The following is a 25,000-nucleotide window of genomic DNA, read 5'->3' as shown; positions in this document are numbered from 1 at the left end:
TGGCCACCCCTCAGAGCCTGGTTCCTCTCTAGGTCTCTTCCTAGGTTTCTGCCTTTCTAGGGAGTTTTTCCTAGCCACCGTGCTTCTACATCTGCATTGCTGCTGTTTGGGGTTTTAGTCTGGGTTTCTGTATAAGCACTTTGTGACATCTGCTGATGTAAATAGGGCTTTATAAATCAATTTAATTTGATTTGATGAAATGTCAAATACAGACAAGGCGACAGCGACCAGCCTGAGCAAATTCAGCAAGAAAATGGTGAGGGAATAACCATTTCAAACATCTACTCATCAAAAAACAGAGAGAACCAAGGCACTCTTTCCTGGAGGGCCTAGTGTCTGCTGCATTTAGATTTCCTTTCAATGAAGACCTAGACAACCAGGTGAGGGTAGTTCCTAACTAATCAATGAAGACCTAGACAACCAGGTGAGGGGAGGTCCTAACTAATCAATGAAGACCTAGACAACCAGGTGAGGGGAGGTCCTAACTAATCAATGAAGACCTAGACAGCCAGGTGAGGGGAGTTCCTAACTAATCAATGAAGACCTAGACAACCAGGTGAGGGGAGTTCCTAACTAATCAATGAAGACCTAGACAACCAGGTGAGGGGAGTTCCTAACCAATCAATGAAGACCTAGACAACCAGGTGAGGGGAGTTCATAACTAATCAATGAAGACCTAGACAACCAGGTGAGGGGAGTTCCTAACTAATCAATGAAGACCTAGACAACCAGGTGAGGGGTGTTCCTAACTAATCAATGAAGACCTAGACAACCAGGTGAGGGGAGTTCCTAACTAATCAATGAAGACCTAGGCAACCAGGTGAGGGGAGTTCCTAACTAATTAGCAACCTTAATTCATCAATCAAGTCCAAGGGTGGAGCAAAAACCCACAGACACTCGGTTTGACATGTGACCTCCACAATTTTACTATCGTATCCCAGAAGCGTTTATTTTCCCTCCCAAAGAGCTCCTTCTACCTCCACACTTCTATTGTATCCCATCAGTTCTGCCCTCTCCTCTTTTCTACACATTTACTCATCAAGAGTAATGCAGTCATCTCCTGATAAATGAGTGAATGAATGCAATTGTTTATGTACATAATGCATATACTTAAACGCAGACTCAGTGATATGATTTGATCACAAGCAGTAGTGTGAGATATTGTCAGCACCCATCCAGATAATGATAAGCATCTGTCCATGATTTTCCTCCTTCTCCTGCAGCATGATAGTAATGTGACAGCAGTCAGAAATTATGTGATTATGTGGCCCTTTTCCAAATGTTCTTCCTCACCTCCTCTCTCCTCACCTCCTCTCTCCTCTCTCCTCACCTCCTCACCTCCTCTCTCCTCACCTCCTCTCTCCTCTCTCCTCACCTCCTCTCTCCTCTCTCCTCACCTCCTCTCTCCTCTCTCTCCTCCTCTCTCCTCTCTCTCTCCTCTCTCCTCATCTCCTCCTCCTCCTCTCTCTCATCTCTCCTCCTCTCCTCACCATCTCTCTCCTCTCTCCTCCTCTCCTCTCTCCTCACCTCCTTCTCCTCACCTCCTCTCTCACTCCTCACCACCTCTCTCCTCACCACCTCCTCTCTCTCTCCCTCTCTCACCTCCTCTCTCCTCCTCTCTCCTCACCTCTCTCCCTCACCCCTCTCTCTCACCTCTCTCTCTCCTCACCTCCTCACCTCCTCTCCTCTCTCTCTCCTCATCTCCTCTCTCCTCATCTCATCTCTCTCCTTCACCTCCTCTACCACCTCTCCACCTCTCTCCTCTCTCCTCACCTCCTCTCTCCTCCTCTCTCCTCACCTCCTCTCCCTCCCCTCCTCTCTCCTCACCTCCTCTCCTCCTCACCTCCTCTCTCTCCTCTGCTCCTCTCTCACCTCCTCTCTCCTCACCATCTCTCTCTCACCTCTCCTCCTCACCACCTCTCTCACCTCCTCTCTCCTCACCACCTCTCTCCTCCTCCTCCTCCTCACTCACCTCTCTCCTCACATCCTCTCTCCTAACCTCCTCTCTCCTCACCTCCTCTCTCCTCACCTCCTCTCTCCTCACCTCCTCTCTCCTCATCTCCTCACCTCCTCTCTCCTCACCACCTCTCTCCTCCTCCTCATCTCCTCTCTCCTCACTCACCTCTCTCTCTCTCCTCACCTCCTCTCTCTCACTCTCACCTCTCTCCTCACCTCCTCTCTCTCTCACCACCTCTCCCACCTCCTCTCTCTCACCTCCTCACTCCTCTCCTCACTCTCCTCTCCTCACCACCTCCTCCTCTCTCTCACCACCTCCTCACCTCCTCCTCTCTCCTCACCTCCCTCCTCACCTCTCTCCTCACCTCCTCACCTCCTCACTCTCCTCACCTCCTCTCTCCTCACCACCTCCTCTCTCACCTCTCTCACTTCTCCTCCTCCTCCTCACCTCCTCCTCTCTCACCTCCTCTCTCCTCTCACCTCTCTCTCCTCCTCTCTCTCACCTCCTCTCTCCTCCTCACCTCTCTCCTCACCTCCTCTCTCCTCTCACCTCCTCCTCTCCTCACCTCTCTCCTCCTCCACTCTCCTCACCTCCTCTCTCTCACCTCACCTCTCTCCTCCTCACCTCCTCACTCTCCTCTCCTCACCTCTCTCTCCTCACCACCTCTCCTCCTCCTCTCTCCTCACTCACCCACTCTCCTCCTCATCACCTCTCTCCTCACCTCTCTCCTCACCTCCTCTCCTCACCTCCTCTCTCACTCTCTCCTCACCACCTCTCTCCCTCACCTCTCTCTCTCACTCACTCCTCTCCTCCTCTCTCCTCACCTCCTCTCTCTCACCACCTCTCTCCTCCTCCTCCTCACTCTCTCTCACTCTCCTCCTCACCACCTCTCTCCTCCTCCTCTCTCCTCACCTCCTCACCCACTCACCTCCTCACCACCTCTCTCCTCACCTCCTCACCTCCTCACCTCCTCTCTCCTCACCTCCTCTCTCCTCCACCTCCTCTCTCCTCACCACCTCTCTCCTCACCACCTCTCTCCTCTCTCCTCACCTCCACTCTCGTCTCTCCTCACCTCCTCTCTCCTCACCTCCTCTCTCCTCACCACCTCTCTCCTCTCTCCTCACCACCTCTCTCCTCACCTCCTCACCTCCTCACCTCCTCTCTCCTCACCTCCTCTCTCCTCACCACCTCTCTCCTCTCTCCTCTCTCCTCACCTCCTCACCTTCTCACCACCTCTCTCCTCACCACCTCTCCCCTCCTCCTCACCACCTCTCTCCTCACCTCCTCTCTCCTCACCTCCTCACCTCCTCTCCTCACCACCTCTCTCCTCACCACCTCTCTCCTCACCACCTCTCTCCTCACCTCCTCACCTCCTCACCTCCTCTCTCCTCACATCCTCACCTCCTCTCTCCTCTCTTCTCTCCTCACCTCCTCTCTCCTCACCTCTCTCCTCACCTCACCTCCTCACCACCTCTCTCCTCACCTCCTCTCTCCTCACCACCTCTCTCCTCACCTCCTCTCTCCTCACCACCTCTCTCCTCACCTCCTCTCTCCTCACCACCACTCTCCTCCTCTCTCTCCTCACCTCCTCTCTCCTCACCTCCTCACCTCCTCTCCTCCTCACCTCCTCTCGCCTCACCTCTCTCTCACCTCCTCCTCCCTCCTCCTCACCTCCTCTCTCCTCACCACCTCTCTCCTCACCTCCTCACCTCCTCACTTCCTCTCTCCTCACCTCCTCTCTCCTCACCACCTCTCTCCTCACCTCCTCTCTCACTTCACTCTCTCACCTCCAACCTCTCTCCTCCCTCCTCCTCACCCTCCTCACCTCCTCTCTCTCACCTCCTCTCTCCCTCACCTCATCTCTCCTCACCACTCCTCTCTCCTCACCTCCCTCTCTCTCCTCACCTCCTCTCACTCCTCTCTCCTCACCACCTCTCTCCTCTCTCCTCACCACCTCTCTCCTCACCTCCTCACCTCCTCACCTCCTCACCTCCTCTCTCTCACCTCCTCTCTCCTCACCACCTCTCTCCTCTCCTCTCTCCTCACCTCCTCACCTTCTCACCACCTCTCTCCTCACCACCTCTCACCTCCCTCCTCACCACCTCTCTCCTCACCTCCTCACCTCCTCTCTCCTCACCTCCTCACCTCCTCTCTCCTCACCACCTCTCTCCTCACCACCTCTCTCCTCACCACCTCTCTCCTCACCACCTCTCTCCTCACCTCCTCACCTCCTCACCTCCTCTCTCCTCACATCCTCACCTCCTCTCCCTCACCTCCTCTCTCCTCACCTTCTCACCTCCTCTCCCTCACCACCTCTCTCTCTCCTCACCTCCTCCTCTCCTCTCTCCTCACATCTCACTCTCTCTCTCACCTCCTCTCTTCTCTCTCCTCACCTCTCTCTCACCTCCTCACCTCTCATCTCCTCACCTCCTCTCTCCTCACCACCTCTCCTCACCACCCTCTCTCCTCACCTCTCTCTCACTCTCTCTCTCCTCACCTACCTCTCTCCTCACCACCTCTCTCCTCACTCTCACTCTCCTCACCTCCTCTCTCCTCACCTCCTCTCCTCACCTCCTCTCTCTCCTTCTACCTCTCTCACCTCCTCACCTCCTCACCTCTCACCTCCTCTCTCCTCACTCCTCATCTCTCACCACCTCTCTCCTCTCTCCTCACCTCCTCACCTCCTCTCTCCTCACCTCTCTCACCTCCTCCTCCTCTCACCTCCTCCTCTCCTCACCTCCTCTCACCTCTCTCTCTCTCCTCACCCTCCTCTCTCCTCACCACCTCTCCCTCACCCCTCTCTCCTCACCACCTCTCTCCTCTCACCTCTCTCCTCCTCTCTCTACTCTCTCTCCTCTCACCCCACCTCCTCTCTCCTCTCCTCACCTCCTCTCTCTCACCACCTCCTCTCTCCTCACCACCTCTCCTCACCTCCTCACCTCTCTCTCTCCTCACCTCCTCACTCTCTCCTCACCTCCTCTCCCTCTCTCCTCTCTCCTCACCTCCTCACCTTCTCACCACCTCTCTCCTCACCACCTCTCACCTCTCTCCTCACCACCTCTCTCCTCACCTCCTCACCTCCTCACCTCCTCTCTCCTCACCTCCTCACCTCCTCTCTCCTCACCACCTCTCTCTCACTCACCTCTCCCTCACCTCCTTCTCACCACCTCTCTCCTCACCACCTCTCTCCTCACCTCCTCACCTCCTCACCTCCTCACATCCTCACCTCCTCTCTCCTCACCTCCTCTCCTCACCTCCTCTCTCCTCACCTTCTCACCTCCTCTCTCCTCACCACCTCTCTCCTCACCTCCTCACCTCCTCTCTCCTCTCTCCTCACCTCCTCTCTCCTCACCTCCTCTCTCCTCACCTCCTCTCCTCACCTCCTCTCTCCTCACCTTCTCACCTCCTCTCTCCTCACCTCCTCTCTCCTCACCACCTCTCTCTCACCCTCTCTCCTCCTCTCCCTCACTCTCCTCTCTCCTCACCTCCTCTCCTCACTCCTCACCACCTCCTCCTCCTCACCTACCTCCTCCTCTCACCTCCTCTCCTCTCTCACCTCTCTCCTCACCACCTCTCTCTCTCTCTCTCCTCACCTCCTCACCTTCTCACCACCTCTCTCCTCACCACCTCTCTCCTCTCTCCTCACCACCTCTCTCCTCACCTCCTCACCTCCTCTCTCCTCACCTCCTCACCTCCTCTCTCCTCACCACCTCTCTCCTCACCACCTCTCTCCTCACCTCCTCTCTCCTCACCACCTCTCTCCTCACCACCTCTCTCCTCACCTCCTCTCTCCTCACCTCCTCTCCTCACCACCTCTCTCCTCACCTCCTCTCTCCTCACCACCTCTCTCCTCACCACCTCTCCCTCACCTCCTCACCTCCTCACCTCCTCTCTCCTCACATCCTCACCTCCTCTCTCCTCACCTCCTCTCTCCCCTCTCACCTCCTCTCTCCTCACCTCCCTCTCCTCACCTCCTCTCCTCACCTCCTCTCTCCTCACCTTCTCACCTCCTCTCTCCTCACCTCCTCTCTCCTCACCTCACCTGAACGTTCCAAACCGTCTTGTCCTGCTGAACGTGCCCCTGATCTACCTGTAACCTGTATGTTTTCCCCTGATCTACCTGTAACCTGTATGTTTTCCCCTGATCTACCTGTAACCTGTGTGTTTTCCCCTGATCTACCTGTAACCTGTGTGTTTTCTCCTGATCTACCTGTAACCTGTGTGTTTTCCCCTGATCTACCTGTAACCTGTGTGTTTTCCCCTGATCTACCTGTAACCTGTGTGTTTTCCCCTGATCTACCTGTAACCTGTGTGTTTTCTCCTGATCTACCTGTAACCTGTGTGTTCTGAGAAGACCACCGTATCCCTTCCCCAGACCTGGACCCACCTGATGTCCTCTAGGGATTCTGTCATGTTCTGAGAAGACCACCGTATCCCTTCCCCAGACCTGGACCCACCTGATGTCCTCTAGGGATTCTGTCATGTTCTGAGAAGACCACCGTATCCCTTCCCCAGACCTGGACCCACCTGATGTCCTCTAGGGATTCTGTCATGTTCTGAGAAGACCACCGTATCCCTTCCCCAGACCTGGACCCACCTGATGTCCTCTAGGGATTCTGTCATGTTCTGAGAAGACCACTGTATCCCTTCCCCAGACCTGGACACACCTCTAGGGATTCTGTCATGCTCATTCTACTACAGCTAACGCTGTTAATGACGCTGTTAATGACACTGTTAATTATATAATGCTAATGGAACACGTCACATCATCCTCTCAATCCTTCCCACTCCTCAATGATCGCTTCGTTTCACCTCAGATGGGGTAATTTGGAATGAATTGCTGCAGAAATGTTCTGTTTGGTTTTTCAGAGGCTAAGTACTGTAAATTATTCTGTGATGAGCTTTCTGTCCTTGGTGTTTGAGCTTCCAGTTAGTAAGTAAGACCCTGTCATTGTTTACATCATGTGTGTCAAGTGTAATTCCACTTGCTCTAGGTACAGACCTAACATGGCTAGCAGTGGAGGAGATCATCTGCTCTAGGTACAGACCTAACATGGCTAGCAGTGGAGGAGATCATCTGCTGTAGGTACAGACCTAACATGGCTAGCAGTGGGGGAGATCATCTGCTCTAGGTACAGACCTAACATGACTAGCAGTGGAGGAGATCATCTGCTCTAGGTACAGACCTAACATGGCTAGCAGTGGGGGAGATCATCTGCAGTAGGTACAGACTTAACATGGCTAGCAGTGGAGGAGATCATTTCTTAAATGTTTTGACTAGTCCAGCATAATTTAATTTGCAAATAAAATGTCAGTAATTCTAAGATACCACAGTAATGTGATTAAATGGTTATAATGTGGTGGTTTACTGTTTAGATCAAATCAGCTTCGTTTTACTGCTCCTGTGGCGTAGCGATATGTTCAATCTGCGACACAATGACAGTGCATCTTTCTCGATCTTCCTCTTCATGCGTTGAGAGGCACAAAGAATCTCACTGTTCTCAACCACAGAGCAGCGAGTTAACCATGAAATTACAGTTATGTGTCGTGTACGTGAGTATGTGTGACTGCCTCCTATGAGGGCATGCTTTTGTTTCAATCCTCTAGAGCCCTAATCTTAACCCTCTAGGAGTCTAGAACCATAACCCTCTCCTCTAGGAGTCTAGAACCCTAATCTTAACCCTCTTCTCTAGGAGTCTAGAGCCCTATCCCTCTCCTCTAGGAGTCTAGAGCCCTAACCCTCTCCTCTAGGAGTCTAGAGCCCTAACCCTCTCCTCTAGGAGTCTAGAACCATAACCCTCTCCTCTAGGAGTTTAGAGCCCTAACCCTCTCCTCTAGGAGTCTAGAGCCCTAACCCTCTCCTCTAGGAGTCTAGAGCCCTAACCCTCTCCTCTAGGAGTCTAGAGCCCTAACCCTCTCCTCTAGGAGTCTAGAGCCCTAACCCTCTCCTCTAGGAGTCTAGAGCCCCTAACCCTCTCCTCTAGGAGTTTAGAGCCCTAACCCTCTCCTCTAGGAGTCTAGAGCCCTAACCCTCTCCTCTAGGAGTCTAGAGCCCTAACCCTCTCCTCTAGGAGTCTAGAGCCCTAACCCTCTCCTCTAGGAGTCTAGAGCCCTAACCCTCTCCTCTAGGAGTCTAGAGCCCTAACCCTCTCCTCTAGGAGTCTAGAACCATAACCCTCTCCTCTAGGAGTCTAGAGCCCTAACCCTCTCCTCTAGGAGTCTAGAGCCCTAACCCTCTCCTCTAGGAGTCTAGAACCATAACCCTCTCCTCTAGGAGTCTAGAGCCCTAACCCTCTCCTCTAGGAGTCTAGAGCCCCTAACCCTCTCCTCTAGGAGTCTAGAGCCCTAACCCTCTCCTCTAGGAGTCTAGAGCCCCTAACCCTCTCCTCTAGGAGTCTAGAGCCCTAACCCTCTCCTCTAGGAGTCTAGAGCCCTAACCCTCTCCTCTAGGAGTCTAGAGCCCTAACCCTCTCCTCTAGGAGTCTAGAGCCCTAATCTTAACCCTCTCCTCTAGGAGTCTAGAACCCTAACCCTCTCCTCTAGGAGTCTAGAACCCTAACCCTCTCCTCTAGGAGTCTAGAGCCCTAACCCTCTCCTCTAGGAGTCTAGAGCCCTAACCCTCTCCTCTAGGAGTCTAGAGCCCTAACCCTCTCCTCTAGGAGTCTAGAACCCTAACCCTCTCCTCTAGGAGTATAGAGCCGTAACCCTCTCCTCTAGGAGTCTAGAGCCCTAACCCTCTCCTCTAGGAGTATAGAGCCCTAACCCTCTCCTCTAGGAGTCTAGAGCCCTAACCCTCTCCTCTAGGAGTCTAGAGCCCTAACCCTCTCCTCTAGGAGTCTAGAGCCCTAACCCTCTCCTCTAGGAGTCTAGAGCCCTATCCCTCTCCTCTAGGAGTCTAGAGCCCTAACCCTCTCTTCTAGGAGTCTAGAGCCCTAACCCTCTCCTCTAGGAGTCTAGAGCCCTAACCCTCTCCTCTAGGAGTCTAGAGCCCTAACCCTCTCCTCTAGGAGTCTAGAGCCATAACCCTCTCCTCTAGGAGTTTAGAGCCCTAACCCTCTCCTCTAGGAGTCTAGAGCCCTAATCTTAACCCTCTCCTCTAGGAGTCTAGAACCCTAATCTTAACCCTCTCCTCTAGGAGTATAGAGCCCTAACCCTCTCCTCTAGGAGTCTAGAGCCCTAACCCTCTCCTCTAGGAGTCTAGAGCCCTAACCCTCTCCTCTAGGAGTCTAGAGCCCTAACCCTCTCCTCTAGGAGTCTAGAGCCCTAACCCTCTCCTCTAGGAGTCTAGAGCCCTAACCCTCTTCTCTAGGAGTCTAGAGCCCTAACCCTCTCCTTTAGGAGTCTAGAGCCCTAACCCTCTCCTCTAGGAGTCTAGAGCCCTAACCCTCTCCTCTAGGAGTCTAGAACCATAACCCTCTCCTCTAGGAGTCTAGAGCCCTAACCCTCTCCTCTAGGAGTCTAGAGCCCTAACCCTCTCCTCTAGGAGTTTAGAGCCCTAACCCTCTCCTCTAGGAGTCTAGAACCCTAACCCTCTCCTCTAGGAGTCTAGAGCCCTAACCCTCTCCTCTAGGAGTTTAGAGCCCTAACCCTCTCCTCTAGGAGTCTAGAGCCCTAACCCTCTCCTCTAGGAGTTTAGAGCCCTAACCCTCTCCTCTAGGAGTCTAGAGCCCTAACCCTCTCCTCTAGGAGTCTAGCATGTACACAGAGCCAAGTCATAGGACTCATATCTAGCCTTTCTCCTCCTCTGACATCAACTAAGCAAAGCACACACACACACACACACACACACACACACACACACACACACACACACACACACACACACACACACACACACAAACACACACACACAGACTGGACATTTAGAGATTAAAGAGCATGATTATCTAATGGCTGTCTAAATCTAGATGTCAACACACATAGCATGACAACATGTTCCAGCCTGGTCAAGGGGGAGCAGTGTCCTAGGATACACTGACTCATTTCCTGTATAGTCCACTACTGTTGACCAGGACCCATAGGGAATAGGGTGCCATTTGGGACGTATGATGAGTCATTTATTCTGATGGATTACAGCTGAAATGTACTTTAGGATATTCAGTTTGATTGTGTTTATCATTCTGACTCAGATCTGAGGAGTCTAGAGCCCTAACCCTCTCCTCTAGGAGTCTAGAGCCCTAACCCTCTCCTCTAGGAGTCTAGAGCCCTAACCCTCTCCTCTAGGAGTCTAGAGCCCCTAACCCTCTCCTCTAGGAGTCTAGAGCCCTAACCCTCTCCTCTAGGAGTCTAGAGCCCTAACCCTCTCCTCTAAGAGTCTAGAGCCCTAACCCTCTCCTCTAGGAGTCTAGAGCCCTATCCCTCTCCTCTAGGAGTCTAGAGCCCTAACCCTCTCCTCTAGGAGTCTAGAACCATAACCCTCTCCTCTAGGAGTCTAGAGCCCCTAACCCTCTCCTCTAGGAGTCTAGAGCCCTAACCCTCTCCTCTAGGAGTCTAGAGCCCCTAACCCTCTCATCTAGGAGTCTAGAGCCCTAACCCTCTCCTCTAGGAGTATAGAGCCCTAACCCCTCTCCTCTAGGAGTCTAGAGCCCCTAACCCTCTCCTCTAGGAGTCTAGAGCCCTAACCCTCTCCTCTAGGAGTCTAGAGCCCTAACCCTCTCCTCTAGGAGTCTAGAGCCCTAACCCTCTCCTCTAGGAGTCTAGAGCCCTAACCCTCTTCTCTAGGAGTCTAGAGCCCTAACCCTCTCCTTTAGGAGTCTAGAGCCCTAACCCTCTCCTCTAGGAGTCTAGAGCCCTAACCCTCTCCTCTAGGAGTCTAGAACCATAACCCTCTCCTCTAGGAGTCTAGAGCCCTAACCCTCTCCTCTAGGAGTCTAGAGCCCTAACCCTCTCCTCTAGGAGTTTAGAGCCCTAACCCTCTCCTCTAGGAGTCTAGAACCCTAACCCTCTCCTCTAGGAGTCTAGAGCCCTAACCCTCTCCTCTAGGAGTTTAGAGCCCCTAACCCTCTCCTCTAGGAGTCTAGAGCCCTAACCCTCTCCTCTAGGAGTTTAGAGCCCCTAACCCTCTCCTCTAGGAGTCTAGAGCCCTAACCCTCTCCTCTAGGAGTCTAGCATGTACACAGAGCCAAGTCATAGGACTCATATCTAGCCTTTCTCCTCCTCTGACATCAACTAAGCAAAGCACACACACACACACACACACACACACACACACACACACACACACACACACACACACACACACACAAACACACACACACAGACTGGACATTTAGAGATTAAAGAGCATGATTATCTAATGGCTGTCTAAATCTAGATGTCAACACACATAGCATGACAACATGTTCCAGCCTGGTCAAGGGGGGAGCAGTGTCCTAGGATACACTGACTCATTTCCTGTATAGTCCACTACTGTTGACCAGGACCCATAGGGAATAGGGTGCCATTTGGGACGTATGATGAGTCATTTATTCTGATGGATTACAGCTGAAATGTACTTTAGGATATTCAGTTTGATTGTGTTTATCATTCTGACTCAGATCTGAGGAGTCTAGAGCCCTAACCCTCTCCTCTAGGAGTCTAGAGCCCTAACCCTCTCCTCTAGGAGTCTAGAGCCCTAACCCTCTCCTCTAGGAGTCTAGAGCCCTAACCCTCTCCTCTAGGAGTCTAGAGCCCTAACCCTCTCCTCTAAGAGTCTAGAGCCCTAACCCTCTCCTCTAGGAGTCTAGAGCCCTATCCCTCTCCTCTAGGAGTCTAGAGCCCTAACCCTCTCCTCTAGGAGTCTAGAACCATAACCCTCTCCTCTAGGAGTCTAGAGCCCTAACCCTCTCCTCTAGGAGTCTAGAGCCCTAACCCTCTCCTCTAGGAGTCTAGAGCCCTAACCCTCTCCTCTAGGAGTCTAGAGCCCTAACCCTCTCCTCTAGGAGTATAGAGCCCTAACCCTCTCCTCTAGGAGTCTAGAGCCCTAACCCTCTCCTCTAGGAGTCTAGAGCCCTAACCCTCTCCTCTAGGAGTCTAGAGCCCCTAACCCTCTCCTCTAGGAGTCTAGAGCCCTAACCCTCTCCTCTAGGAGTCTAGAGCCCTAACCCTCTCCTCTAGGAGTCTAGAGCCCTAACCCTCTCCTCTAGGAGTCTAGAGCCCTAACCCTCTCCTCTAGGAGTCTAGAGCCCTAACCCTCTCCTCTAGGAGTCTAGAGCCCCTAACCCTCTCCTCTAGGAGTCTAGAGCCCTAACCCTCTCCTCTAGGAGTATAGAGCCCTAACCCTCTCCTCTAGGAGTCTAGAGCCCTAACCCTCTCCTCTAGGAGTCTAGAGCCCTAACCCTCTCCTCTAGGAGTCTAGAGCCCTAACCCTCTCCTCTAGGAGTCTAGAGCCCTAACCCTCTCCTCTAGGAGTCTAGAGCCCTAACCCTCTCCTCTAGGAGTCTAGAGCCCTAACCCTCTCCTCTAGGAGTCTAGAGCCCTAACCCTCTCCTCTAGGAGTCTAGAGCCCTAACCCTCTCCTCTAGGGGTCTAGAGCCCTAACCCTCTCCTCTAGGAGTCTAGAACCCTAACCCTCTCCTCTAGGAGTCTAGAGCCCTATCCCTCTCCTCTAGGAGTCTAGAGCCCTAACCCTCTCCTCTAGGAGTCTAGAGCCCTAACCCTCTCCTCTAGGAGTCTAGAGCCCTAACCCTCTCCTCTAGGAGTCTAGAGCCCTAACCCTCTCCTCTAGGAGTCTAGAGCCCTAACCCTCTCCTCTAGGAGTCTAGAACCCTAACCCTCTCCTCTAGGAGTCTAGAGCCCTAATCTTAACCCTCTCCTCTAGGAGTCTAGAACCCTAACCCTCTCCTCTAGGAGTCTAGAGCCCTAACCCTCTCCTCTAGGAGTCTAGAGCCCTAACCCTCTCCTCTAGGAGTCTAGAGCCCTAACCCTCTCCTCTAGGAGTCTAGAGCCCTAACCCTCTCCTCTAGGAGTCTAGAGCCCCTAACCCTCTCCTCTAGGAGTCTAGAGCCCTAATCTTAACCCTCTCCTCTAGGAGTCTAGAGCCCTAACCCTCTCCTCTAGGAGTCTAGAGCCCTAACCCTCTCCTCTAGGAGTCTAGAGCCCTAACCCTCTCCTCTAGGAGTCTAGAACCCTAACCCTCTCCTCTAGGAGTCTAGAGCCCTAATCTTAACCCTCTCCTCTAGGAGTCTAGAACCCTAACCCTCTCCTCTAGGAGTCTAGAGCCCTAACCCTCTCCTCTAGGAGTCTAGAGCCCTAACCCTCTCCTCTAGGAGTCTAGAGCCCTAACCCTCTCCTCTAGGAGTCTAGAGCCCTAACCCTCTCCTCTAGGAGTCTAGAGCCCTAACCCTCTCCTCTAGGAGTCTAGAGCCCTAATCTTAACCCTCTCCTCTAGGAGTCTAGAGCCCTATCCCTCTCCTCTAGGAGTCTAGAGCCCTAACCCTCTCCTCTAGGAGTCTAGAGCCCTAACCCTCTCCTCTAGGAGTCTAGAGCCCTAACCCTCTCCTCTAGGAGTCTAGAGCCCCTAACCCTCTCCTCTAGGAGTCTAGAGCCCTAACCCTCTCCTCTAGGAGTCTAGAGCCCTATCCCTCTCCTCTAGGAGTCTAGAGCCCTAACCCTCTCCTCTAGGAGTCTAGAGCCCTAACCCTCTCCTTTAGGAGTCTAGAGCCCTAACCCTCTCCTCTAGGAGTCTAGAGCCCTAACCCTCTCCTCTAGGAGTCTAGAGCCCTAACCCTCTCCTCTAGGAGTCTAGAGCCCTAACCCTCTCCTCTAGGAGTCTAGAACCCTAACCCTCTCCTCTAGGAGTCTAGAGCCCTAATCTTAACCCTCTCCTCTAGGAGTCTAGAACCCTAACCCTCTCCTCTAGGAGTCTAGAGCCCTAACCCTCTCCTCTAGGAGTCTAGAGCCCTAACCCTCTCCTCTAGGAGTCTAGAGCCCTAACCCTCTCCTCTAGGAGTCTAGAACCCTAACCCTCTCCTCTAGGAGTCTAGAGCCCTAACCCTCTCCTCTAGTGTTTATCATTCTGACTCAGATCTGAGAATAATTCAACCCTGGGATTGGTCTTATCTTGGAAAAACACACGCACACAGTTATCACAGAAGACGTCTAATCCTGCAGTTATCCCAGACGTAGTCATCATGATAAGATGTCTCATCCTGCAGTTATCCCAGACGTAGTCATCATGATAAGACGTCTAATCCTGCAGTTATCCCAGACGTAGTCATCATGATAAGACGTCTAATCCTGCAGTTATCCCAGACGTAGTCATCATGATAAGACGTCTAATCCTGCAGTTATCCCAGACGTAATCATCATGATAAGATGTCTCATCCTGCAGTTATCCCAGACGTAATCATCATGATAAGATGTCTCATCCTGCAGTTATCCCAGACGTAATCATCATGATAAGATGTCTCATCCTGCAGTTATCCCAGACGTAGTCATCATGATAAGATGTCTCATCCTGCAGTTATCCCAGACGTAATCATCATGATAAGCTGTAGACCACACTATTGACCAAGAAAGTTTTCATCTATATTTTTCGTAGCCGACTACTTACCACCACAAACCGATGCTGACACTAAGACGGCACTCAACGAGCTATATAAGGCCATAAGCAAACAAGAAAATGCTCTTCCAGAAGTGGCGCTCCTAGTGGCCGGGGACTTTAATACAGGCAAACTCATTTCTACCAGCATGTCACATGTGCAACCAGAGGAAAAAAACTATAGACCACCTTTACTCCACACACAGAGATGCATACAAAGCTCTCCCTCGCCCTCCATTTGGCAAATCTGACCATAACTCTATCCTCCTGATTCCTGCTTACAAGCAAAAACTAAAGCAGGAAGTACCAGTGACTCGCTCAATACGGAAGTGGTCAGATGACAAAGAGAGCTACGCTAAAGGACTGTTTTGCTAGCACAGACTGGAATATGTTCCGGGATTCATCCAATGGCATTGAGGAGTATACCACCTCAGTCACTGGCTTCATCAATAAGTGCATCAACGACATCGTCCCCACAGTGACCGTACGTACATATCCCGACCAGAAGCCATGGATTACAGGAAACATCCACACCGAGCTAAAGGCTAGCGCTGACGCTTTCAAGGAGCGGGACACTAATCCAAACGCTTATAACAAATCCCACTACGCCCTCAGACGAACCATCAAACAGGCAAAGAGTCAATACAGGACTAAGATTGAATCCTACTACACCGGCTCTGACACTCGTCGGATGTAGCAGGGCTTGCAAACTATTACGGACTACAAAGGGAAACCCAGCCGCGAGCTGCCCAGTGACGCGAGCCTACCAGACAAGCTAAATGCCTTTTATGCTCGCTTCGAGGCAAGCAACACTGAAGCATGCATGAGGGCACCAGCTGTTCCGGATGATTGTGTGATCATGCTCTACGTAGCCGATGTGAGAAAGACCTTTAAATAGGTCAACATTCACAAGGCCGTGGAGCCAGACGGATTACCAGGACGTGTACTCAGAGCATGCGCAGACCAACTGGCAAGTGTCTTCACTGACATTTTCAACCTCTCCCTGACCGAGTGTAATACCTACATGTTTCCAGCAGACCACCATAGTCCCTGTGCCCAAGAACACCAAGAAAGCGAAGGTAACCTGCCTAAATGACTACCGCCCTGTAGCACTCACGTCGGTAGCCATGAAGTGCTTTGAAAGGATGGTCATGGCTCACATCAACACCATCATCCCGGAAACTCTAGACCCACTCCAATTCGTATAGCGCCCCAACAGATCCACAGATGACGCAATCTAAATCGCACACTGCCCTTTCCCACCTGGACAAAAGGAACACCAATGTGAGAATGCTGTTCATTGACTACAGCTCAGCGTTCAACACCATAGTGCCCACAAAGCTCATCACTAAGCTAAGGACCCTGGGAATAAACCCTTCCCTCTGCAACTGGATCCTGGACTTCCTGATGGGACGCCCCCAGGTGGTAAGGGTAGGCAACAACACATCTGCCACACTGATCCTCAACACTGGGGCCCCTCAGGGGTGCATTCTTAGTCGCCTCCTGTACTCCCTGTTCACCCACGACTGCGTGGCCAAACATGACTCCAACACCATCATTAAGTTTACTGATGACACAACAGTGGTAGGCCTGATCACCTACAACGATAAGACAGCCTATAGGGAGGAGGTCAGAGACCTGGCAGTGTGGTGCCAGGACAACAACCTCTCCCTCAACGTGACCAAGACAAAGGAGCTGATCGTGGACTACAGGAAAAGGAGGGCCGAACACGCCCCCATTCACATCGACGGGGCTGTAGTGGAGCGGGTCGAGTTTCAAGCTCCTTGGTGTCCACATCACCAACGAACTATCATGGTCCAAACACACCAAGACAATCGTGAAGAGGGCACGATAACACCTTTTCCCCCTCAGGAGACTGAAAAGATTTGGCATGGGTCCCCAGATCCTCAAAAAGTTATATAGCTGCACCATCAAGAGCATCCTGACCGGTTGCATCACCGCCTGGTATGACAACTGCTCGGCATCCGACTGTAAGGCGCTACAGAGGGTAGTGCGTATGGCCCAGTACATCACTGGGACCAAGCTTCCTGCCATCCAGGACCTCTATACTAGGCGGTGTCAGAGGAAGGCCCTCAAAATTGTCAAAGACTTCAGCCACCCTAGTCATAGACTGTTCTCTCTGCTACCGCATGGCAAGCGGTACCGGAGCGCCAAGTCTAGGTCCAAAAGGCTTCTCAACAGCTTCTACCCCCAAGCCATAAGACTCCTCTGCAGCTGTAGAACTTTTTGAGGATCTGAGGACCCATGCCAAACGTTTTCAGTCTCCTGAGGGGGAATAGGCTTTGTCGTGCCCTCTTCACGACTGTCTTGGTGTGTTTGGACCATGATAGTTCGTTGGTAATGTGGACACCAAGGAACTTGAAGCTCTCAACCTGTTCCACTACAGCCCGTCGATGAGAATGGGGGCGTGCTCAGTCCTCTTTTTTTTCCTGTAGTCCACAATCATCTATTTTGTCTTGATCACGTTGAGGGAGAGATTGTTATCCTGGCACCACACGGCCAGGTCTCTGACCTCCTCCCTATAGGCTGTCTCATCGTTGTCGGTGATGAGCAAACTTCATGATGGTGTTGGAGTCGTGCCTGGCCATGCAGTCGTGGGTGAACAGGGAGTACAGGAGGGGACTGACCACGCACCCCTGAAGGGCCCCCGTGTTGAGGATCAGCGTGGCAGATGTGTTGTTACCTACCCTTACCACCTGGGGGCGGCCCGTCAGGAAGTCCAGGATCCAGTTGCAGAGGGAGGTGTTTAGTCCCATGATTCTTGGCTTACTGATTAGCTTTGAGGGCACTATGGTGTTGAACGCTGAGCTGTAGTCAATGAATAGCATTCTCACGTAGGTGTTCCTCTTGTCCAGGTGGGAAAGGGCAGTGTGGAGTGCAATAGAGATTGCATCATCTGTGGATCTGTTGGGGCGGTATGCAAATTGGAGTGGGTCTAGGGTTTCTGGGATAATGGGGTTGATGTGAGCCATGACCAGCCTTTCAAAGCACTTCATGGCTACAGACGTGAGTGCTACGGGTCGGTAGTCATTTAGGCAGGTTACCTTAGTGTTCTTGGGCACAGGGACTATGGTGGTCTGCTTGAAACATGTAGGTATTACAGACTCTGCCAAGGACAGGTTGAAAATGTCAGTGAAGATGCTTGCCAGTTGGTCAGTGCATACTCGTAGTACACGTCCTGGTAATCCGTCTGGCCCTGCGGCCTTGTGAATGTTGACCTGCTTAAAAGTTTTACTCACATCGGCTACGGAGAACGTGATCACATAGTCATCCGGAACAGCTGGTGCTCTCATGCATGCTTCAGTGTTGCTTGCCTCGAAGCGAGCATAGAAGTGATTTAGCTCGTCTGGTAGGCTTGTGTCACTGGGCAGCTCGCGGCTATGCTTCCCTTTGTAGTCTGTAATAGTTTTCAAGCCCTGCCACATCCGACGAGCGTCAGAGCCGGTGTAGTACGATTCAATCTTAGTCCTGTATTGACTCTTTGCCTGTTTGATGGTTCGTCGGAGGGCATAGCGGGATTTCTTATAAGCGTCCGGGTTAGAGTCCCGCTCCTTGAAAGCGGAAGCTCTACCCTTTAGCTCAGTGCGGATGTTGCCTGTAATCCATGGCTTCTGGTTGTGGTATGTACAGTGGGGAAAAAAAGTATTTAGTCAGCCACCAATTGTGCAAGTTCTCCCACTTAAAAAGATGAGAGAGGCCTGTAATTTTCATCATAGGTACACGTCAACTATGACAGACAAAATGAGAAAAAAAATCCAGAAAATCACATTGTAGGATTTTTTATGAATTTATTTGCAAATTATGGTGGAAAATAAGTATTTGGTCAATAACAAAAGTTTCTCAATACTTTGTTATATACCCTTTGTTGGCAATGACACAGGTCAAACGTTTTCTGTAAGTCTTCACAAGGTTTTCACACACTGTTGCTGGTATTTTGGCCCATTCCTCCATGCAGATCTCCTCTAGAGCAGTGATGTTTTGGGGCTGTTGCTGGGCAACACAGACTTTCAACTTCCTCCAAAGATTTTCTATGGGGTTGAGATCTGGAGACTGGCTAGGCCACTCCAGGACCTTGAAATGCTTCTTACGAAGCCACTCCTTCGTTGCCCGGGCGGTGTGTTTGGGATCATTGTCATGCTGAAAGACCCAGCCACGTTTCATCTTCAATGCCCTGGCTGATGGAAGGAGGTTTTCACTCAAAATCTCACGATACATGGCCCCATTCATTCTTTCCTTTACACGGATCAGTCGTCCTGGTCCCTTTGCAGAAAAACAGCCCCAAAGCATGATGTTTCCACCCCCATGCTTCACAGTAGGTATGGTGTTCTTTGGATGCAACTCAGCATTCTTTGTCCTCCAAACACGACGAGTTGAGTTTTTACCAAAAAAGTTCTATTTTGGTTTCATCTGACCATATGACATTCTCCCAATCCTCTTCTGGATCATCCAAATGCACTCTAGCAAACTTCAGACGGGCCTGGACATGTACTGGCTTAAGCAGGGGGACACGTCTGGCACTGCAGGATTTGAGTCCCTGGCGGCGTAGTGTGTTACTGATGGTAGGCTTTGTTACTTTGGTCCCAGCTCTCTGCAGGTCATTCACTAGGTCCCCCCGTGTGGTTCTGGGATTTTTGCTCACCGTTGCTCACTTGTGATCATTTTGACCCCACGGGGTGAGATCTTGCGTGGAGCCCCAGATCGAGGGAGATTATCAGTGGTCTTGTATGTCTTCCATTTCCTAATAATTGCTCCCACAGTTGATTTCTTCAAACCAAGCTGCTTACCTATTGCAGATTCAGTCTTCCCAGCCTGGTGCATGTCTACAATTTTGTTTCTGGTGTCCTTTGACAGCTCTTTGGTCTTGGCCATAGTGGAGTTTGGAGTATGACTGTTTGAGGTTGTGGACAGGTGTCTTTTATACTGATAACAAGTTCAAACAGGTGCCATTAATACAGGTAACGAGTGGAGGACAGAGGAGCCTCTTAAAGAAGAAGTTACAGGTCTGTGAGAGCCAGACATCTTGCTTGTTTGTAGGTGACCAAATACTTATTTTCCACCATAATTTGCAAATAAATTGATAAAAAATCCTACAATGTGATTTTCTGGATTTTTTTTCCTCAATTTGTCTGTCATAGTTGACGTGTACCTATGATGAAAATTACAGGCCTCTCTCATCTTTTTAAGTGGGAGAACTTGCACAATTGGTGGCTGACTAAATACTTTTTTCCCCCACTGTACGTACGGTCACTGTGGGGACGATGTCATCGATGCACTTATTGATGAAGCCAGTGACTGATGTGGCATACTCCTCAATGCTATCTGAAGAATCCCGGAACATATTCCAGTCTGTGCTAGCAAAACAGTCCTGTAGCATAGCATCTGCGTATTCCACTTTTTTATTAACCGAGTCACTGGTGCTTCCTGCTTTAGTTTTTGCTTATAAGCAGGAATCAGGAGGATAGAGTTATGGTCAGATTTGCGCTAATTCTATGTGCTATACATTTTGCTAGAATTTTTGCATCACAACACTGAAGTGTAAGGGGCCTCCAATTTTTTTAATGGACTGGATCTTTATATTTTCCACTTTTATCCTGTTTCATTAATAATGAAATCAGACCTTCTTCTTGAGTGTCTGATAATCTACCATTTACATAGGAGTGGTTAAAACATGCTAATAACGGTCCGCTGAGTATATCAAAAAAGGTTTGGTATACCTCGAATGGTATGCCATCCAACCCTGGAGTTTTCCCGGACTTAAAGTCTTTAATTGCATCCAGAAGTTCCTCCTCTGTAATTTCACCTTCACATTAATCTTTCTGTATGGCTGTAAATTTTACATTATCAATAGAAAATAAATATCTACAATTAGCTTCAGTTAGAGGAGATGGAGGCGACTGAAACGAAAACAGATGCTTAAAGTACTTTGTTTCCTCCTTCAAAATATCATTTGGTGAATCATGGGTGACTCCGTCATTTGTAACCAGTTTCAGTAAATTATTTTTGGTATCATTCCTGTTGAAGTTGAAAAAATTATTTGGTGCATTTTTCCCCATTTTCCATCCAGTTTGCTTTATTTTTTTATAATATATTACACTTGATCTTTCTTGAATAAGTTTCTCCATTTCTTTTTGTTTTTCCTCTAATTTATTCTGAGCCTCTATGTTACAGTTTTTATTGCTATCTATCTGTTCTGTTAGACCTTCTATTTCCTTTGTTAGTATGGACTCTTGACCTAAATTGGTTTTGTTTTCGAAATGAGTACTGAATTGCATGGCCTCTAAAGGCACATTTAATGGTGTCCCATACAATAAGGGGATTTGCTGTACCTATGTTATGTCAGAAAAAATCAGTTATAAATTCCTCTGTCCTAGTTAAAAACAAGTTATCATCCAATAGGCTTTGATTAAATTTCCAATATCCTCGCCCACGTGGAAATTCAGTAAGAGTAATGTATATGCCAATTATGATGGTCCGACCGCATTCTGTCCCCTATCAACACTTTTTAAACTTTTGGTGCCAACGAGAATGACATAAGAAAGAAGTCAAGACGACTAGCTTGATTGAGTCTCCGCCATGTATATCTCACTAGATCAGGATATTTAAGCCTCCATATATCTACTAGTTCTAATGTATCCATGACATTCACGATTTCCTGAAGAGCATGAGGGTGATTGTTTGTAGTGTGATTTCCTTTACGGTCCAATTGAACTATTTAAAACGGTATTATAATCTCCCACCATAATAATAGAGTCTTGAATTGCTTGCAGGGCTGTTAATTTATTATATACACTGCTCAAAAAAATAAAGGGAACACTTAAACAACACAATGTAACTCCAAGTCAATCACACTTCTGTGAAATCAAACTGTCCACTTAGGAAGCAACACTGATTGACAATACATTTCACATGATGTTGTGCAAATGGAATAGACAACAGGTGGAAATTATAGGCAATTAGCAAGACAAACCCAATAAAGGACTGGTTTTGCAGATGGTGACCACAGACCCCTTCTCAGTTCCTATGCTTCCTGGCTGATGTTTTGGTCACTTTTGAATGCTGGCAGTGCTTTCACTCTAGTGGTAGCATGAGACGGAGTCTACAACCCACACAAGTGGCTCAGGTAGTGCAGCTCATCCAGGATGGCACATCAATGCGAGCTGTGGCAAGAAGGTTTGCTGTGTCTGTCAGCGTAGTGTCCAGAGCATGGAGGCGCTACCAGGAGACAGGCCAGTACATCAGGAGACGTGGAGGAGGCCGTAGGAGGGCAACAACCCAGCAGCAGGACTGCTACCTCCGCCTTTGTGCAAGGAGGAGCAGGAGGAGCACTGCCAGAGCCCTGCAAAATGACCTCCAGCAGGCCACAAATGTGCATGTGTCTGCTCAAACGGTCAGGAAACAGACTCCATGAGGGTGGTATGAGGGCCCGACGTCCACAGGTGGGGGTTGTGCTTACAGCCCAACACCGTGCAGGACGTTTGGCATTTGCCAGAGAACACCAAGATTGGCAAATTCGCCACTGGCGCCCTGTGCTCTTCACAGATGAAAGCAGGTTCACACTGAGCACGTGACAGACATGACAGAGTCTGGAGACGCCGTGGAGACGTTCTGCTGCCTGCAACATCCTCCAGCATGACCGGTTTGGCGGTGGGTCAGTCATGGTGTGGGGTGGCATTTCTTTGGGGGGCCGCACAGCCCTCCATGTGCTCGCCAGAGGTAGCCTGACTGCCATTAGGTACCGAGATGAGATCCTCAGACCCCTTGTGAGACCATATGCTGGTGCGGTTGGCCCTGGGTTCCTCCTAATACAAGACAATGCTAGACCTCATGTGGCTGGAGTGTGTCAGCAGTTCCTGCAAGAGGAAGGCATTGATGCTATGGACTGGCCCGCCCGTTCCCCAGACCTGAATCCAATTGAGCACATCTGGGACATCATGTCTCGCTCCATCCACCAACGCCACGTTGCACCACAGACTGTCCAGGAGTTGGCGGATGCTTTAGTCCAGGTCTGGGAGGAGATCCCTCAGGAGACCATCCGCCACCTCATCAGGAGCATGCCCAGGCATTGTAGGGTGGTCATACAGGCACGTGGAGGCCACACACACTACTGAGCCTCATTTTGACTTGTTTTAAGGACATTACATCAAAGTTGGATCAGCCTGTAGTGTGGTTTTCCACTTTAATTTTGAGGGTGACTCCAAATCCAGACCTCCATGGGTTGATACATTTGATTTCCATTGATAATTTTTGTGTGATTTTGTTGTCAGCACATTCAACTATGTAAAGAAAAAAGTATTTAATAAGATTATTTCATTCATTCAGATCTAGGATGTGTTATTTTAGTGTTCCCTTTATTTTTTTGAGAAGTGTATATTGTCAAAGAAGTGTGGATCATCATTATTTGGTCCGTAAAGGTTAATGAGCCATATCTGTTTATGGTCCAATAACATATTTAAAATCTGTTTGGACAATTTGCACATTTGGATCGAAATTACTGTTAATTAATATCATCACCCCTTTTGAGTTTCTTTGCCCATGGGAGAAGTAAATTTCGCCCCCCCCAGTCCTTTTTCCACACAACTTCATCTAGAATTGTTGAATGAGTTTCCTGTAAACAATAGATATTATATTCCCTCTCTTTGAGCCATGTAAATATTGTTCTTCTTTTGTTATTGCTAAACCATTACAATTATAACTGGATATACTTATTTCACCACTTACCATAATGAGATACAAGTTTCAAATCTATTTATCATTATATATGTTTGTAAATTTACCAATAAAAAATACCATAGTGATTGAGTGTCCATATAGCTGTACCATGATATTTGCATTGCTACTAAGTAACCCTCCAATTGTTCTCCTCTAATTCCCCCGCTAAAGCCCCTCCCCATCCCAAGTTGAGCCGTCATCCCAGTGATCAGCATCCCACCCACGTCCCTCCGGATCCCTAAGGCCCCGAGAGGCCAGGACCCATCCATCGGAAACAGCACACAGTGCCACCCACAAAACAGAAGCAGATTAACCGCCAAAAGCATTTCCAATGCTCTCACCTCAATATATATATATATAGCTATTTAAAAATATATATCTATTCAAATATCTTGCATATCTTATTTTCCATCATTATCAATTAATATGCCTAATAATGTCGGCAGTTCATGCAAAGAATTGTTACCTATAACCCGGATTGCCATTGTATTACATTACATTTTTGACAAGCAATTATTATTTTAGCAAACAATTATTGTGGTTCATCCTGTATTCTCTCTAACATCCTTACCCCCTTGCAACAGATGTGGGATAAACACACACGCACATACTCTAACACAGTCAATCAATCAATCAATTTTATTTTATATAGCCCTTCGTACATCAGCTAATATCTCGAAGTGCTGTACAGAAACCCAGCCTAAAACCCCAAACAGCTAGTAATGCAGGTGTAGAAGCACGGTGGCTAGGAAAAACTCCCTAGAAAGGCCAAAACCTAGGAAGAAACCTAGAGAGGAACCAGGCTATGAGGGGTGGCCAGTCCTCTTCTGGCTGTGCCGGGTGGAGATTATAACAGAACCATACCAAGATGTTCAAAAATGTTCATAAGTGACAAGCATGGTCAAATAATAATCAGGAATAAATCTCAGTTGGCTTTTCATAGCCGAGTCAACCCCTTTCTCCACAACCCCTTTCTCCACAATCAACCATAAGATCAGATGCTCAATGGTTGTTACATCCCAGAGCCCAACTCAAGAAAGGACCTGATTTACGAATGCATATACAGTTACAGCTGATTGAGAAGCATGCAAGATCGAGCAGAAATTGACAAAAATGTGAGATTTGATTAATCTATTTAATCTATGTCAAGTCCTAGGTGATGGAGATCAGATCCACCCTCTTCACCTGAGACACAAACACTCTGGTCCCCCGTTGTAACCATTTTTCCCAAGCATCTCTGTGCTGTCAGACCTTTGATTATTTTGTGCCACCAGGGCCACAATAATAAGCCCCCTCTCGATTGTCAGAGTGTGACCCCCTCCCCATGGGTTACTGCAGCCAGTGTTGCCAGCACTGCCACTACCTGGGTGGGGGTACCCCACCGGAATCCCCACCGGCTAGATACAAGGTCATCAAGGTACTTATTAGCAGCTTTGAGAATTTCCTTGTATATAATGCTCTCCCATCAGGGGGCTCTGGCTTTGTAGGACCAACCCTGCCAGGTAGGCTCAGAATCTTGAGGGGGCGATGCTGCTCAAGTAGGTCTCTGACAGCATTTATTTTTCTGGTGCCGTTTGGTAGGTACGCCAGTCTCACCTGTCTTTCCCGGTCTCCTTCTTGAACACCATGTCACAGTATTTCATGCGTTCCTCTGTGGTGAGGTAGATCCTAGCCTGGGGGTAGTTCTCTATAGCCTGTCTCAGCATGTTGTACACAATGCCCTTCCCATCCTTCCTCATGTTCCTCAGAGGACCCCACACCACATACACCGTGTCGTTGGCCTGGCCGAAGAA

At 49.7% G+C, this 25,000-nt stretch overlaps 1 protein-coding gene across 1 annotated transcript in view; it reads right to left on the bottom strand.

The window, feature by feature from the left end:
- The window catches only part of LOC121581622 (alpha-N-acetylgalactosaminide alpha-2,6-sialyltransferase 3-like), a gene marked incomplete at its 5' end in the record, with an annotated part of 128,402 nt that overhangs the window by 62,727 nt on the left and 40,675 nt on the right, over positions 1-25,000 (bottom strand). Inside the window, one exon of the mRNA XM_045213359.1 lies at positions 24,804-25,000. This exon is cut by the window's right edge and continues 12 nt beyond it. Within this exon, the coding sequence (XP_045069294.1) occupies positions 24,804-25,000 (197 nt within the window). The remainder of the gene's footprint in view (positions 1-24,803) is intronic.

The sequence above is a fragment of the Coregonus clupeaformis genome, unplaced genomic scaffold, assembly GCF_020615455.1.
Source record: "Coregonus clupeaformis isolate EN_2021a unplaced genomic scaffold, ASM2061545v1 scaf0105, whole genome shotgun sequence".
NCBI lineage: Eukaryota > Metazoa > Chordata > Actinopteri > Salmoniformes > Salmonidae > Coregonus > Coregonus clupeaformis.
This window is presented reverse-complemented; position numbering and strand designations above follow the sequence as displayed.